This window comes from Helicoverpa armigera, chromosome 4 (assembly GCF_030705265.1).
Source record: "Helicoverpa armigera isolate CAAS_96S chromosome 4, ASM3070526v1, whole genome shotgun sequence".
Lineage (NCBI taxonomy): Eukaryota > Metazoa > Arthropoda > Insecta > Lepidoptera > Noctuidae > Helicoverpa > Helicoverpa armigera.
Genome location: NC_087123.1, coordinates 12,182,299 through 12,197,453, shown reverse-complemented (window position 1 = coordinate 12,197,453; position 15,155 = coordinate 12,182,299). Strand labels below are relative to the sequence as shown.

At 35.0% G+C, this 15,155-nt stretch overlaps 1 protein-coding gene across 2 annotated transcripts; it reads left to right on the top strand.

Annotated features, from left to right (window-relative positions):
- The first annotated feature begins 65 nt into the window (after positions 1–65).
- Positions 66–14,802, top strand: LOC135116875 (netrin receptor UNC5C-like). 2 transcript variants are annotated; one of them, XM_064034509.1, is made up of 10 exons: positions 66–255; positions 5,447–5,896; positions 9,319–9,497; positions 10,251–10,329; positions 10,634–10,804; positions 11,033–11,179; positions 11,389–11,520; positions 11,906–12,008; positions 12,613–12,728; positions 13,275–14,802. In XM_064034509.1, exons 1-10 carry the CDS (start codon positions 186–188, stop codon positions 13,436–13,438), a joined length of 1,611 nt encoding a protein of 536 aa, XP_063890579.1. In that variant the 5' UTR covers positions 66–185; the 3' UTR covers positions 13,439–14,802. The 2 variants fall into 2 exon arrangements, with proteins under 2 accessions (XP_063890579.1, XP_063890578.1); XM_064034508.1 differs by having other exon boundaries at positions 11,885–12,008.
- Positions 14,803–15,155: the final 353 nt, after the last annotated feature.

The window sequence follows — 15,155 nt, the reverse complement described above, 5'->3', positions numbered from 1 at the left end:
AAACGTAATTAATATTAATTGGTGCGCATCCTATGGGCCATACAATGTATCACCATAACGTATGGGGTAGATTCAGTAACCCGCGGACCGCCGTGTCGCGCGCACGTTCGTTCATTCATTCGTTCATTCAACGAAAAACATCGCGGTAAACAGTGAATGAAGTTTTTGTGGATTTTTAATCAGTGATGTTTTTGAAAAGGACTTTGAGGATTTTCTTCGTCGTTGTCATGTTTTCCAAAAATGTTCTGAATGGAGGTGAGAGCTTTTTTGATAATCTGATTATAAAGAATAATGTGGGAATGATACACCGGTCAATTCACATAGGGGTGATATAATATCAACCCTTTGACCGCTTGAGTCATATTATTGCGGGGGCAAAAATAGCAGCTGTTTAAAGAATAATAAATGAATGTTTTATTACTTTTTCATAGCGATTGTATGATTATTTTTGTCGGGTTACTTCTGTATTCTAGTTTTTTGTTTTGTTTTAATGCATGAGTTAAGGTTGAAGACCTCAGATGACCTAAAACCTTTTAAAAAGCAAACCTTTTTGCCCTCAATCACAACCTATACTTAAACCAGATAGTATTTTTTTATGAGATTCAAGATGCTATATCCCGATAGCCTCTCAATATAATTCTACAAAAACCAATTAATATTTCAAGAGCTAAACTAAGCCACATACTTAACCAATCACCCATGAATGGAGATCTAAATGTGTCTAACACAGACTATTGAGAACGGTAGCCACAAGATAACACCACTAATTGAATCGATTACCACTTGAACTTATCCAATTATAAACGCAAAGGATGTACGCATCGATTATTCGTAATGATGGAGCAACGATCCTTTAAGAACGTGGTCTTAATATAAATTTGAAATAAAGCTAGATAGGTCTTATTTCTTGCCAGTTTGCAGATGTTTAGTGTCCCAAGGTGTCCCATATGAGAACAAAAACGTTGTAGACTTTTGTGTTATACCTAGATTAGATTCTGGATGACAACTTACATAACCATGTCTAAAGATTGCCTTTCATTACATCAACGTCAATACACAAAAAAAGCATGATTGTTACACTTTATTTAGGTAAGTACTTATTACGGAAATGTTTTCTAATGGCAGCACTCCTTGCAATTAGATACCTACGGTTTTCATTAAAACACGATACACTTATTCCTACATACAATACCAATGTATGTAACAGCCCAACGGCCAATTACCTCTCATAAAGGCAAGCCCTAATTCCCTTACAGTGGGAACATTACAGGCTGATTATGACGAATACAATCCTTGTCATAACTACAATGTAAGATCCGGAGATAAAGGCGGGATCCCTCAAATGGCAGGATTGGTAACCTGAGTAGCTTATTGTGAGCATGCAGCTGCCCATTCACCTGCATCAAGTTTCAAGTACAGAGATACAGTCTTTGAAGGAATTGATGGTATCTTAGTATGCAATGCTGTATCTGTATTGTATGATCTGTTTATTGTTGAGGAGTGAGTTGGTTCCCAAGTAAGGTTTATTTAAAAGTTAAACTATTCCTGCTTTTAAAAGAAAGTATGTAGTATTTGTTGTAGATTCTGTCTGAATATTCCTTACAATGTTATTTGTAGAGTTATGTTGACCTATGACATTGTACTTATACTTTAACTACTCATCGAAAATGAGTCTACTATTGTCAATCATAAATCTAGAATGGAAATTCGTTATGATACTTCCCTTAAATATAACAATGGACTTGCATAAAAAACATTCACATTTGATACAGATGAAGTTATTAATCCTTTGTCCATCAACGTCACAGACACGCTACATCTTCAACCTCTCGCTCCGCCAATCATATCAGTCAATGTTCCACGCATGCCAGTAATCCTAGAACTGATAGTGACAGGATGTCAAACCATCGGTTACGCGTAACCCGCTCCTCTCAGCACGAACTCGCGCGGAATAATAAGCAGTATTACATTCCATATTTTCATTCATATCGGTTGTTGCTGTGAATTTGATCCGTACATAGGTGGACAATATGTTGAATTGGAGAGATTTAGAGAAAAAAGGACAATATTACTTAGAGGAATAGCAAGGACTTCAGATTTTGAAGGTATCGTAAAATGAACCAACTACCTTATCTTCATAGTAAGGGTTTACATTAGGATTGATAATACTCAAAGAAACTCAACAAGGAACTCTTCCTTAAAAGAAGTTTTGGTCTTGTATGACATAAAACAGCAATTTAGATTAGTTTTTGGATACAGATGATGATACCATAAGTAACACTTCCAAATATTAATCAAATAACACCAAACTAATTTAGCAAAGGTAATAAATTCTGACGTAATATCCTGTCTTAATAATCCAACACGGTCTAAAAGGAAGTTACGTAACAAGACTTACATGGAGTTAACATCCTAAATTTATTAAAGTCAATTACGGGACGAGTTTCATCCTCTGATTAACCGCAGTAAGACGTGGTTACGTGGTTGTAGCTTAGTTAACTGTTCATGTTGGGTTTGCTTGTTATTGTCAATTTGAAGCTTTAAGGATTGACTCATCATCGTTTTGCCTTTTGTCAATTGTGTATCGGCTTGCAGTACTAGATTCAATTGATTATGGGTCTACCGTTTATTATGCCCCATAACTAGGTTAACTTCCGCTAACTACTTAGCTGCATACACACATACCTACAATTAGGTAGTTGAGTAGTCTTTTGAAGGAAGTCATCAAATGATCACTCCCGCTGTGGGGTATTGGACTCGGTCTCTTGCTGACTAAAATTCATTATGTTCCTTCTTAAGCCCTTTATATGTCACCAAATACCTAAGGTGACGGCAGATGACGTCAATTTCGCCGCCTCTTAAATCATAAACTTCCACTAGGATACTCCTGAAGTACTAGTCATAACTTATTTAATAGGTTTGTTTACCGAAACTCGTCTTATACAGGTTGACATTAACCTATAAGAGTTACTACTGCACTAACTTTTATGGATCCATTTCACCTATAAAATCATAATCCTGACCAAGCTGAACTAAGTTCAAGTGTTCGGAATGAATGAAATAAGAATTTAATTATTAAACTCAGTTTTCTCTCTTCTTGTGAACTGGTTTAAATGGATGATATTAATGAAGTTAGAAATCCAGAGGTAGAGAAAGAATAGTTTTTATCGCATTGCTTGGATTAGCAATCTCAAAAAGTAAAAATGTAAGCTTAGAAGATCAGAACCGTAGTAAGAATGGTCAGCAGATTATTTTAATCCCGTTTTGTAAAGTGAAGTCAGCTTGAAGTTGTCGTCTTGTTTATTGAATAATAATCATAAAGTTTCATTGCACAAGTACTGCAATTACGTATGCTAAAAATAAAAAATAAGTGTTGAAGCCATCGGAACGACTGTGACTAGTTGCGATTTCAATTATAGGGTTGTAACACGCAACCGTAGTTATTTTCATTACCTACCTCATCTTAGCATCGTAAGTGGATTGTAATTTTTATGCTAATCGAGATATTTTTAAGTTGACAGCGCGTTTAACAGAAGTAGAAAATTGCTTGCACGCCTTGTTTATTATCTGTTTACCAGGTACCGCCTGCAGCGAATTCTGTATTAAACACAGCCATATGAACAATCTGTGTTTCTTCTAGAGAAGTATCTTTAGTACTTCTATGGTCTCATTACCACATTTATGTATCATTATTTAATTATCATCTCGAATGACTTGTTACTATGCAAAAACGCAAGCGAAAATTACCACACCACGTCAAGGATTTAGTCTAAAGTTCAACTTTTTCTTGATGTTAAAGTTTTTTACTGTTCAGTACTTCTAAATCTAAGTACGAATAATAATTTGTCACTGTTCGTTTGGTGCTTTCAATTCAGTTGAACACTACAGTAGCCGCAATGTGCGCCCACCCTAACAGTTTGCGGGAAGCCTGTGTACGGTTATAACGCGTCGTTGACTTCTGTGTGTAACCGACCGTTTGCGATTGACAGCCGGTTAAGGATTCGGTTGAAATTCGATAGACGTTTGTATTTATTGATACGGATTGGTTGTATCTGTGAGGTTTTGGGTTACTCGCGAGTTCACGACTATTGTTGAGTCATTCGCTTACCTAATTTAAAGAGATGAAAAAATTGAACCTATATTAAAACTGTGATGAAAATAAGTACACTTATATAATTATGCCTCAGCACTAATCTTTTTATTTCAAACACAAGTATTGCCACAGTTACACAAGAAGCGCTTGCGTGTCGATAAATTCGAATATTTTTATCGCTCGTAATTGCTTAATTCATACCAGATCAAAACATTAAAACATTCATACATTTTAGCTACAGTATCAAGCTTCATGAATCATCTATGGGCATCCTTGATTACGCCATTATCTAGTCTATTTTCATAGCCCCGATATGCACGCTTAAATATTTATGATCTTAGTTTAAAACATGCAGTGGCACCGCCTGGGCTTGCTCGCTGTAATCTTGAGTATTTATCAAGGAAAAGACAGCTACTGATGTAGGTTGAACGCGCTCTTTGAAATACCGACAAAGGGCAAATAAAATGTGTAATGTTTTAATAGAATCTTTATCTACTTCATTATATCCATGAGTGGAATTGTAGTTCTTAGTGAGATATGCCTTTGATGATAAAATCTTTACCTTCTCATCAACCGTTTTTATATTTGAGCGCCTTGGGCGTCCATAATAGGGTATTTTAGTCTAGATGAGAAAAAAATTAAAAGTCTATTACAATGATTGTTTAGAGGAAAAGCAATCGGGAAATGTTAGTTTCACTTTGTAAGGTACATAAATATATTTTTTATTGCAGTTTAAAGTTTTTAGGTTTTTTTATCTGTCTTTGAACACTACGAAATGTCGCCGCCATGCTAATGACGTCTTTACTGTAGTAAACAACTTTTAACCAAGTGTTTCTCATATTTATATCCACTGGTACTTGAATCCATAATTTGTCTGGTGTTTTTACACTAGTGTTCTCACATTCAGAAACAACACACCAACGATACGGAGCATAATTACTCATTATTAAAATTTTCAATACATATCAAAATATGTATTACTGACGTAATGACGTCATGACCAAAAAACAATCATGGCGTCCGTTGTGTGCCGCGTTTTCACGAAATACGCGCGAAATTTGAAATTATGATAAAACAATTAATTTATATTCGTACATAACGTGAGAAAAAAAAATATTTTTAATTTTTTAGAGATATATTAAGACTAAAGAATTTATTTAAGATATATTTCAAAAATGCATGTAATACCCTATTCCCCCAATCCGAATTCATCTGATACTATCGCAAGTCTGGATTCTTCGTTGAATAAAAGTTTTAGTAGTACACTACTCAATAAATAAGCATTGTTTGAGTGTATTTCTATAGTGTATCTGTTTACTTGTCGTTAAACCTATATGTTTTAATTTGTTGCAGAACCAGAACACACCACAAAAGAAACAAGACCCGAATACATACACCCAGATGGTCTTCTAAACTTCGACCCATATCTATCAGACTTCAAAACAGAAAATGAAGAAGATGACGACTATATACCTTTACCAGAAAACGATGAAACCATAGATGGTCTACCAATATTTCTACTAGAACCTAAGAACTCATATGTGCTGAGAAATAGACCAGCAAATTTGCTCTGTAAAGCTGCAAATGCTCTCAAAGTGTACTTTAAGTGTAATGACGAGAGGTCTAATAAAACTGTTCAGTTGGAATATGTAGATCCTCATAATGGAGTGAGGGTTGTTGAAGCTGAACTGAACGTGTCTAGAAGTGAACTAGACAGAGCTAATAAGAAGTATAGCTGTGAATGTTACGCGTGGAATAGTAAAGGCAAGATAAGAAGTCAAGGAGTTTTAATTGAATTTGCTTGTAAGTACAATGTTTTATGGTATTTCTATTATTTTTATGTTTCACATTTAGGTTTTGAGTAATCTATTTTGACAAGCTAAGTTTTAATATCGTTATGCCTTCATTCTTGAAGTTCGTAATAGTCATGCAGACCTGCAGTGCAAACCTATTTAGACTTTCATACCTAAATTAAACTTTTATCTTATTACTATCATCATGTAATTTAGATTTAATCGATGATGGTCTAGTGAAGCTATTTATCGTTTCTCATGAATTGTATTACAAAGTATGTAGGTACGTGGATAGCAGTTATCAGTTCATTAAGAGATACTGATTATAAAAAAGGCTTGGAATAATCAATACATACTCGCAGCTGGCTCTGTTTCAGACCAGCTCATATGCCTCATTCACAACCTCGTTAGGGATCTCACACAAAGAAGCGTTTCCATACACAACTAGGTCTGCGTGCCAAATTAGCTTTAAACTTCCTAACTAGACTTTAGGGCGTTGTTTTCGAATTTAAAACTCCAGTAACTTTGAACTCGGTTACACTAACTACAAAAGTTCTGGATGATAAAAAACGTACGTTCCGTAGAAGTGCATTTTTAGACAAATGAAATGTAATAACAAATCTTGTGCCTATAATTAAGACAGTAAGTAATTAAAAATCTTAATCTTATGAGATATACAATAGTGATAAGGTAATTCTAATGAAGTTCTTAATATTTATTACCGACCAGCCCACTATTAGTGGAACGTAATACTTCAAAATATGTCGATGGTTATCTAAAAAGAGTTATAGCTATCTACATATTATTGATGTCACGGAATGCTTCTCCTATGATGTTCAAAAAGCAAAAAAGTAAGGACTTCAACTCGCTCTTTGAGAATCTTGAGATGTAGGACCACACAAAAATGAATATAAGAAGGCAATCGACATCTGTTACCAGGTATTTTTTATACATATGTTTCACCGTTTACCGAAACGTACCTTTATTAATAAAAGTATCCTCAAGAGCAGGTAAAATAAATGATTTAGGATCATCGTTGTTGGGATTAAGAGCCGAAGCTCGTTCAGTTTTGTTTTCATTAATTATTATATTTTGTTTCTTTTAGTTAATAGTTTCCGCTGCATAACGATGTTCTCATTGACAGCTATTAACATTCAAATGTTTCTATTATTTAGTAAGCGATACGCTTCGAGCAGTTTTCTGATCAACATTTTTATTAATTATGCTAACGAGGCGGTTTATCAATTTTATGGAATTTTCTCGTATTGAAAGTTATGACATAATCAAAATATCCCTGGCAAGATGTGCAGGCCACCTGCCATACGTTCTTGGATCCCTTCATGATTAACTTTCTCAGATTTCAACTAACTAATAATGCAATTTTTTAAATATTTTTATTTATAGTAAGTGTATATATTAGGTAATAAGTTAATTGTATGTTGTATATATATTCATTGTAATTTAGATCAAAATATAAATATTATTATATAAAAAAAAAAAAATAATAATGTATATGGCAAAATCACATCGTATCACGTTTGATAGAGTTAGCTGACGCAGAATTTGCAGAATTATTTACTACCTACTTGATCAATCATCAAAACTGCCCAGTTAACAACTAGCCTGTTTTGCATAAGAACTGCCTATTGAGGTGAGGTTCTTGCATTCATATATCAGTCCAATATTCCTTTATGGAGCAATTTCTCAGTACCCGTTATACATCATTTACACACATTACAAACAACAGCACATTAATGTTTCCTTCATCAAATTCATAGAACAAGTTACGAGTACAAGGCACTGCTAATTTAATTTAATTCCCTTCTTATCCTTTTATGCAGTGAACTGAATTCTAAGCGGTCACACTAGTTGTGTCAAAGAAGACTTGTCTAACAGTATCGTGTTGGGTTTACAGGACAGGTTGTGTCGCTTACTGGTACTTAAACTTGTTTTTGTCTGGGAAGAGTACTTATGTCTTGTATTTTAGCACTACGTCTGTTATAGAATTCTTTGTGTTTATTACCTGTTTCTGAGAGTTAAAGATTTGTAAGATTAACTTCGCGTCTTTGTTGGAAGCATGTCATGTGTGTTTGATGATTGTATTTGTTCGGTTACTAAGGTTTATTCTTTGTCGTAAAATCTCTTGTTGAGTTTTGTATAGAATCTTAATCAAAAAAGTTCTGCAGCTAGGCAGGCCAACGAGGACATATTGTCAATCTTGAAGAATTGAATTTGGCATTCAATTGTTTCTACCTCGCAAAACGACATAACGGAGCTCATTCAATATAACTTCATAATTAAATCTCTTGCTAACTTCAAAAATAAAACAAAACAGACAAACGTAACACAAAACTCCGAAACGTAACGCATAAATTGTGACAATAAGAGGAAAGACGAAAATAAAGTGGAGTGCAGACAATTAAGGGGCACGCCTATTGTCTAGAAATAAACACCCCACGCCGCGAGTCGGGCTATGTTACCGAAAGAAATAATCAACGAAGTGACACTTCAGAAAGCAGGAATATTTTAACGACTTTATTACTTTTCAATGGAATCGGAGACGTGTAGGTTTGGAAGCGTGGACAGGATGTGGGAGGCGAAAATGGTAGGCAGAAATAGAATGCTTAGAAAACCGAAATAGGAGGAAGTGAAAATTACTTCTGGAATTAGATATTCTGTTATGAAGACATTTTGCGTAATCTTTAAAAAAGCTGACGAAGATTTTTTTGAAATTGACTTTCCAATTTTGTTTATAATTTTAGCTGCAGACACTTAATTTAGTGTATCGATCGAACAACTCAACTTTTAACGACACAGCTCAACTTGGCCCCAAAATTTTTTTACACTTATTTTTACTTTTTTCATCCCTCGTTTTTTAAGAGGGTGGATAACGGAACCATTATATGGAGGAAACATTATTTCCGCTCGTTAACTCGAGCACTTTGCACTTTGATGAATGCTCACTAGCTTTCTATTTGCGATGGAGGGTGCATCTACATTTGTTCTAGTGAAAGTCACGACCGAAAGTAGTTCGTCAGTTCTCTATTTGTTAATGATTTCACTTGACAAGTCCATGAAACGCAAGTTTTCTCGTTTTCATGCTTGTTGGATGTTTAGCGGTCTTTAGTTTATGTGCGGAGTTTTGATGCCTGAATGAATTTTATAGGTGTGAAATTATAAATTTAGTATTTGGGGAATCATGGCTAGCCTGCTATGTTGCCTGCCACGTTTTGCTGCACTTTAAAAATGGGTCTGGTTGGTTATTATAAATACTTTATTATGCAGTATCATCACTGAACTTATTAAATCGTCATTCATGAATTATAAGTAACATTTGAATAGATCTGCATCAAAATTAAATTTCCTTGGGAATCCTATATTAACGAAGCGTCATCTACATTCAGATTTCAAAAATATACCTTCACCCCACAGATATAAAGAAGCAATTCCTGCAGCAGCCCCTATCTGCCACGATAGAGGCTGGCCGAGGAGTGACCTTCAGGTGCGTGCCACCTCAAGCAGCGCCGCCACCTTCCATCAAATGGACGAGGAACGGAGTTACTATAGAACCTACGGTGGAAACTCTTGTTCTGCCTAAAGTTGGTTTGCAGGTAAGCCTTAAAATGTTTGTGTCTCTAACAGATGTGTTTGTTACACGTCTCTATGATGTCGATATTCCTACTATACAGGGTGGCCCATCCATAGGCGTCCAAAAGAAAAAAATTGAAGCTCTAGGCTATGGAGTATCCGAATCACCCCCATGTATGTTCAGCAATTTTTTGTACTTTAGGAGCTAGAATTATTTTTATTTTGTTTCCGTAATTTTCATTTGAATATTGCTTTTTCCTATTTTACCTTTTTTCCGTTTACAGATGTTTTTTTTTGTGTAATTAATCATCATGATAGTAGCTAATACCTGAAAAAAAGCAGTTTGGCTAAACATTCTAGACTGTTTTTACTGTTGGAGTTCAGTAGCCAAAAATAATTCTAGCTCCTAAAGTACAAAAAATCGCTGAACATATATGGGGGTGATTCGGATACCCCATAGCCTAGAGCTTCTGAATTTTTCTTTTGGACGCCTATGGATGGGCCACCCTGTATACAACTCTCGGTTTCGCAAGTCATGATTTACATGCTGCATCATTGTATACTACGACTTTATAAAAGAATACAGAAACCAGTTAGAATCCATAATAAAATGGTGCCTTTTTTATTTATTTACCATATTCAGCTTTAGCAAAGTAAATGAAATTCACTATAGACATATTAAACAGGGTGTGAAACGATGTAACTCCACATCGGAACTAGGCATGTAAAAGTCAGTCCCCTGAAAATGCATTGTACTGATTAATTACATCATACAGGACATAGCCAACTACACTTGCGTGGCAGAAAACATTGCCGGTCGACGGGAGTCCGATGTCGCTGTTTTGTCTGTCTACGGTATGTTGACATAACTTTTATATTATTAGTTATTATTAACGCCAGCCATTGTGGTGACCTAACTTGTGTTGCATTTTGTTATGAAACTCTTTGACCGGGTTGAATAAGTACATTGGAAAGGTTGTTTCTATAGGTCAAATTCCTTATTTTCCACCCATACATTTTAAAATTCGGTCCGTAGATAATGGAATGATTACCAGCCTTCCTTCTTCATAGGTATTAGCAGGCCGTTAAATTCTGAATTCTTGCTTGCTTTTCACCAATCAATGGATGACGGAATAAAAATTCATATTTTTCTATATAGTAAACGGCGGCTGGTCAGAATGGTCACCCTGGGGCCCCTGCCGCTGTGGGTCCGTCACGAGCGGCCGCCGACGCACTCGCAGCTGCACCGAGCCTCCCCCGGCTAATGGAGGAGCGCCGTGCAGGGGTCACAGCTCGCAAAGCGACGAGGATTGTGTCTCTTGTCAGAATAGTAAGTTATAATGATAAGAAATATGCTAACTTTTTACCAGTTACGAAAGTAACTTCCACAGTTGGTAAAGTAGTCTAATGACTATCAAAAATATACAATCGAAATTTCAAGATACGGAAAGGTGTGACCAAGATTGTGCAGTTCATGAAAATTTCTATCTTATTGTACCTACCTATGTATCCAATAGGTATCAGAAATATGATGGTACGATATAAACTCTTTCTATAGATGGTGCCTGGTCAGCATGGAGCTCATGGTCTACTTGCAGTGGAGACTGCGTCAGGATAAGAAGGAGGGAATGCTCTGGCAACAACTGTCAGGGGTCCACACTACAACACGCAGCCTGTGTTGATGGACTCTGCACCAGTGGGTTAAGTAAGAAACCTAGAAATCATATCTACTCCCATAAAAAAGTTTGCTATCAAATATTTAGACCAGTTCAGTTTTTTCATATTTAACTGTTATGGATTGTTTTACCTACTCCATTTTTTGTCAGAGATGCTTCTTTCAACTTAGTATTGATACGTCATTGTAACATTTAGTGTCCATTTCCACCATTCTGATACACTTCTTTACTTATTTAGGGTTATACACCAACAATACGACCCTGTATGTCGGAATTGGCATCACAGTCGCCATGCTGATCGCTGGCGTCGCCATCTTGTACGTGTGGTGCAAGTATAGGAACAGGCCGGGGTACTCTGCTGGAAGAATAGGTATGTTTTGATATGAAATCTTAATAAGTCTCATTAATATTTGTTATGTAAGCTTTCTATATCGATTAACTGGTTCTATTTTTGGTTTAAACAGAAAATATGTTTTGTCAAGTGAACCCTCAGGAACAGAATAAAAGAGAAGGACAAATAAATACGCACATGAAAGGAAAAATGTGCCTACAATATTTAATTTTGACATCATTAAATTCAGCGGATACCTATAGATTCCAAGATTATTTGTCGAATGTTGGCCCTTATATTCTATATCATCTTCTTTGGTAAAATTGTCTTTGTGTAAAGTTCCTAAAGTAAGAAAATACCTCTAGTATACCTATTCACGTATAAGCTGTTCACACAACACTAGGTATACCAAAGACCCATTCAGGCAGGGACAAGAGCAACGCGGCCCCCGACCTCACGCGAACCTGCAACGAGTACTGGATGCAGGGGCCTGACAACCACTACGATATGCCTCATGTTAGAGACAGGTTAGTAGCACATCATACTACATCTACATGGAACAGCAATCAGTTATAGTAGATTTTCTTGATTCTGTAGGTAGAATTGAGAAAAACTTGACCTTCACCTTATGCAACGGATGGAATGGTTTTCAATTCTCATCTCGCCTAAGGTCACAATGAGTCATAGAGTTCCTACGCAGTATTTTAATACATTTCTCGTGTGAAGTCTTGTCATGTATTCGTAGTTTACAACGTGTTCCCAAACACATGTTTAATAACGAAAATATAATAGTTTTTAAGGACTAGGGTTGCAAAAATCATCATTCCAATATTTATACAAAAGGTGCAGTTTACATAAAATAAGTTTTCCTATCCACATTTCTAACCGGGTTATAAAAAGCAATATCTCCACATAAACGTCCGAAACTCAAATAATATTGCGCAATATATTTTTATAGTTCTGGATTTTTCTAATATTTTCCTTTGAATAATACTGAAAGGGCTTAATGCCTGCTCACCGTAAAAGAAAAAGGTCGTAACATAAAAAGTGATGTTATGAGATATTGTTGTTTGTGCGGTAATAAGTTTTCGCATCCATTTGGTTTATGCGCCATTATTCTTGCACCCCTAGCTATTCATCCCCATTTGGGCACCGGAGTAGACATCAGTCGTCGGCCGGAAGCAACCATTACGAGATGAAGCCTTACAGCCCTTCCGGGGACTCCGCGTCCAGTTGTTATACCAATTGTAAGTATGTTTACTTTACAAGAAATCGAAAACAACCCCTCGAATCCGGTCATGGAATGTCGATTAAAATACGATTGCATTTTTCCGAATATTAAACAATAAAAACAATGACTGTGTTGGATGCACCAAAAATTCTACAAAGCACTAAAAAAGTTTTACCTGTGTATCCCAGAAATTGTGTAACTTGATATTTCTTTGCTTTGTCATGTCAACCAATTCATTGAAACCCTTTTAAAAAATCATTAGACCTTAATAATCGAACATGAGTCACCCCAAAATTGTGAGAACCTCAAAAAATATGTATGGTTCGTGTCAAATTACAAGCTAACGTATCTACAAATCGGTTTGCAGGTTGATTCTTAGATTTTTTTTTTGATAAATATAAAGATAACTTATAATTTCTTTACATCTACATGTTTTGCTTCAGCTGTGTCACCCTTAATCATTCTTTTTCCACTTATAAAAAAGGTTCTCAGTTTTTAAAAGTCAATATACCTTTAAAGATTGCACAAAAATACAAATTGTAACTCCTAATTCCCTTTACAGCCAGAACAATGACATCCAGATCAAGCGAATGCTCTTCTCAACTTGCAGAACTCGTAACAGCGTCCCCTACTTCCATGTCTAAAGTAGACGTAGCTGTTACCTTACCCACAGGTCACCTGGACACCAGCTATAGAGATAAAATATGCCTCACTATTGTTAAGTAAAATTAAAATCAGACTATTGGGAATCTATCAGATTTGTTCCGACCAGTATATAAGATTCAACAGTGGATTTGAAGTCTATCGATATTTCCTCTAGTCATTCTGCTTTTATGAAGTCAATATTTTCAATTATAGATTCAGCTACATTGTCTTCAATATTGTTACCTACACTCTGAACATAATACACCTTTGCTTTATTGTTTTCTACAACATTTGCTGCATTGTAAAAGGCATCTCTTAGAAAACACACATTGGGAATCTCAAGTCGATGATGTTTTGAAATAAAACATTTATTGACACGCTAGGTGCGTTTGAATTGTATGTAATGACGATACTTTTTGTTATCATTGAATTTTCTAGAAGCTTATATGGCATCGTGTTTTTTCGTAGAACTGTTTGCAAGTACCTCTCGTACATTTGATGCGCGATCTGCAACAGCCTCGTCTTGGATATTATCGCTACAAGAATATTTATTAACGCTAATAGGAAAAGCACTGCCAGCTGGTTTATATAGAACACGATGTTTAACTAGGACAGTTCAATTACCTACTTAACGTGAAATACAAATATTATTATGTGCCTGTTGTATATGCATTTATGTGAATGTTAAACCTATTAGTTTGAGGCCTATCAACCTCTGTACAGTTTCAATTAACACGCAAAAAGTATTTTGTTTATTTATTTCTTGCTTGTGATGTGGATATTATTTTCGATATTAGGTTTGAATTTTGTATTTATTAAATAAGCTAATGAATTGGTACGGGTATTGCAAAGTAGATACTTTGAGTTTGAGAAAATGGTAAGTAATGAAAGTTGAATAGGGCCTAACTGTGGCATACATTGATGGTTACATAAGCGAAAAAGAAAACGATTTCCATACAAGAACTTCAATGAATGTTTCAATTTTTTAGATGCTATATGCTTATACAATGCTATTCTTTCAAAGACTGAATGAATCAATGAAACAACTGCCAATTTGATACGCATTTATGATATTGTTTTTTGTATATTAAACTTTATAAATTAAGCTTTGTAAATTACCACTGTTTGTAATTGATGAAAATATAACATCATTAACGTTTCGTAAAGAAAATTATGTGCCACTATTTTGGAACATAAGTAAGAATACCGATAATTTTTTCCAAAATTCTTTATAGGTAATCTCCACTTCTAATAATACAAGTTTACTAAATAACAGCTGGATTATCGAGAAAATACCTACTAGAATCTGAGCAAAACAAATTCTCTAGCTTAATTTCACAGAATTCTAGGATTAATTTACTCCATAATAATACAATGTTGAGAGAGGAATGTTAATAAACAAATTGTTAGGTAGATACGTAACCTAGATTGCGTAATATTTTCATCAAATACTTTAGATAAGTCTGTAGGTACTAACCGATTGTAAATTATGTATTTAAATCTGTGATATTAATTAAATTAATTTTTAACATTTATTTTATTGTGTCATTCATTACACTTAAGCGTGTACAATTTCCTTTAGATCCCCGAAAAAATTTATGTATTTAAAAGTTAGCCTCACGCAGAATCAATCAATAGCTTATTAAGGTTGGACAATTTGATATAGTAAGAAGTAATTACCTAGTATTTTTTTAACACTAATTACCTTAGACGTGGCATTGTCAATTCATTTTCGATATAATCATATCGCTATCAAGAATTTCTGCTACTTCATCTTTATTTAATCAGGTACTTATCT

What these genes read in the sequence shown, in the direction of transcription:
- LOC135116875 (XM_064034508.1), top strand. Translation starts at nt 186, where the DNA reads ATGTTTTTGAAAAGGACTTTGAGGATTTTCTTCGTCGTTGTCATGTTT. An exon ending in AGTTTTAATTGAATTTGCTT is followed by an intron (nt 5,897 to 9,318) that starts GTAAGTACAATG and finishes TTCACCCCACAG; the next exon opens with ATATAAAGAAGCAATTCCTG. An exon ending in TGCCTAAAGTTGGTTTGCAG is followed by an intron (nt 9,498 to 10,250) that starts GTAAGCCTTAAA and finishes TACATCATACAG; the next exon opens with GACATAGCCAACTACACTTG.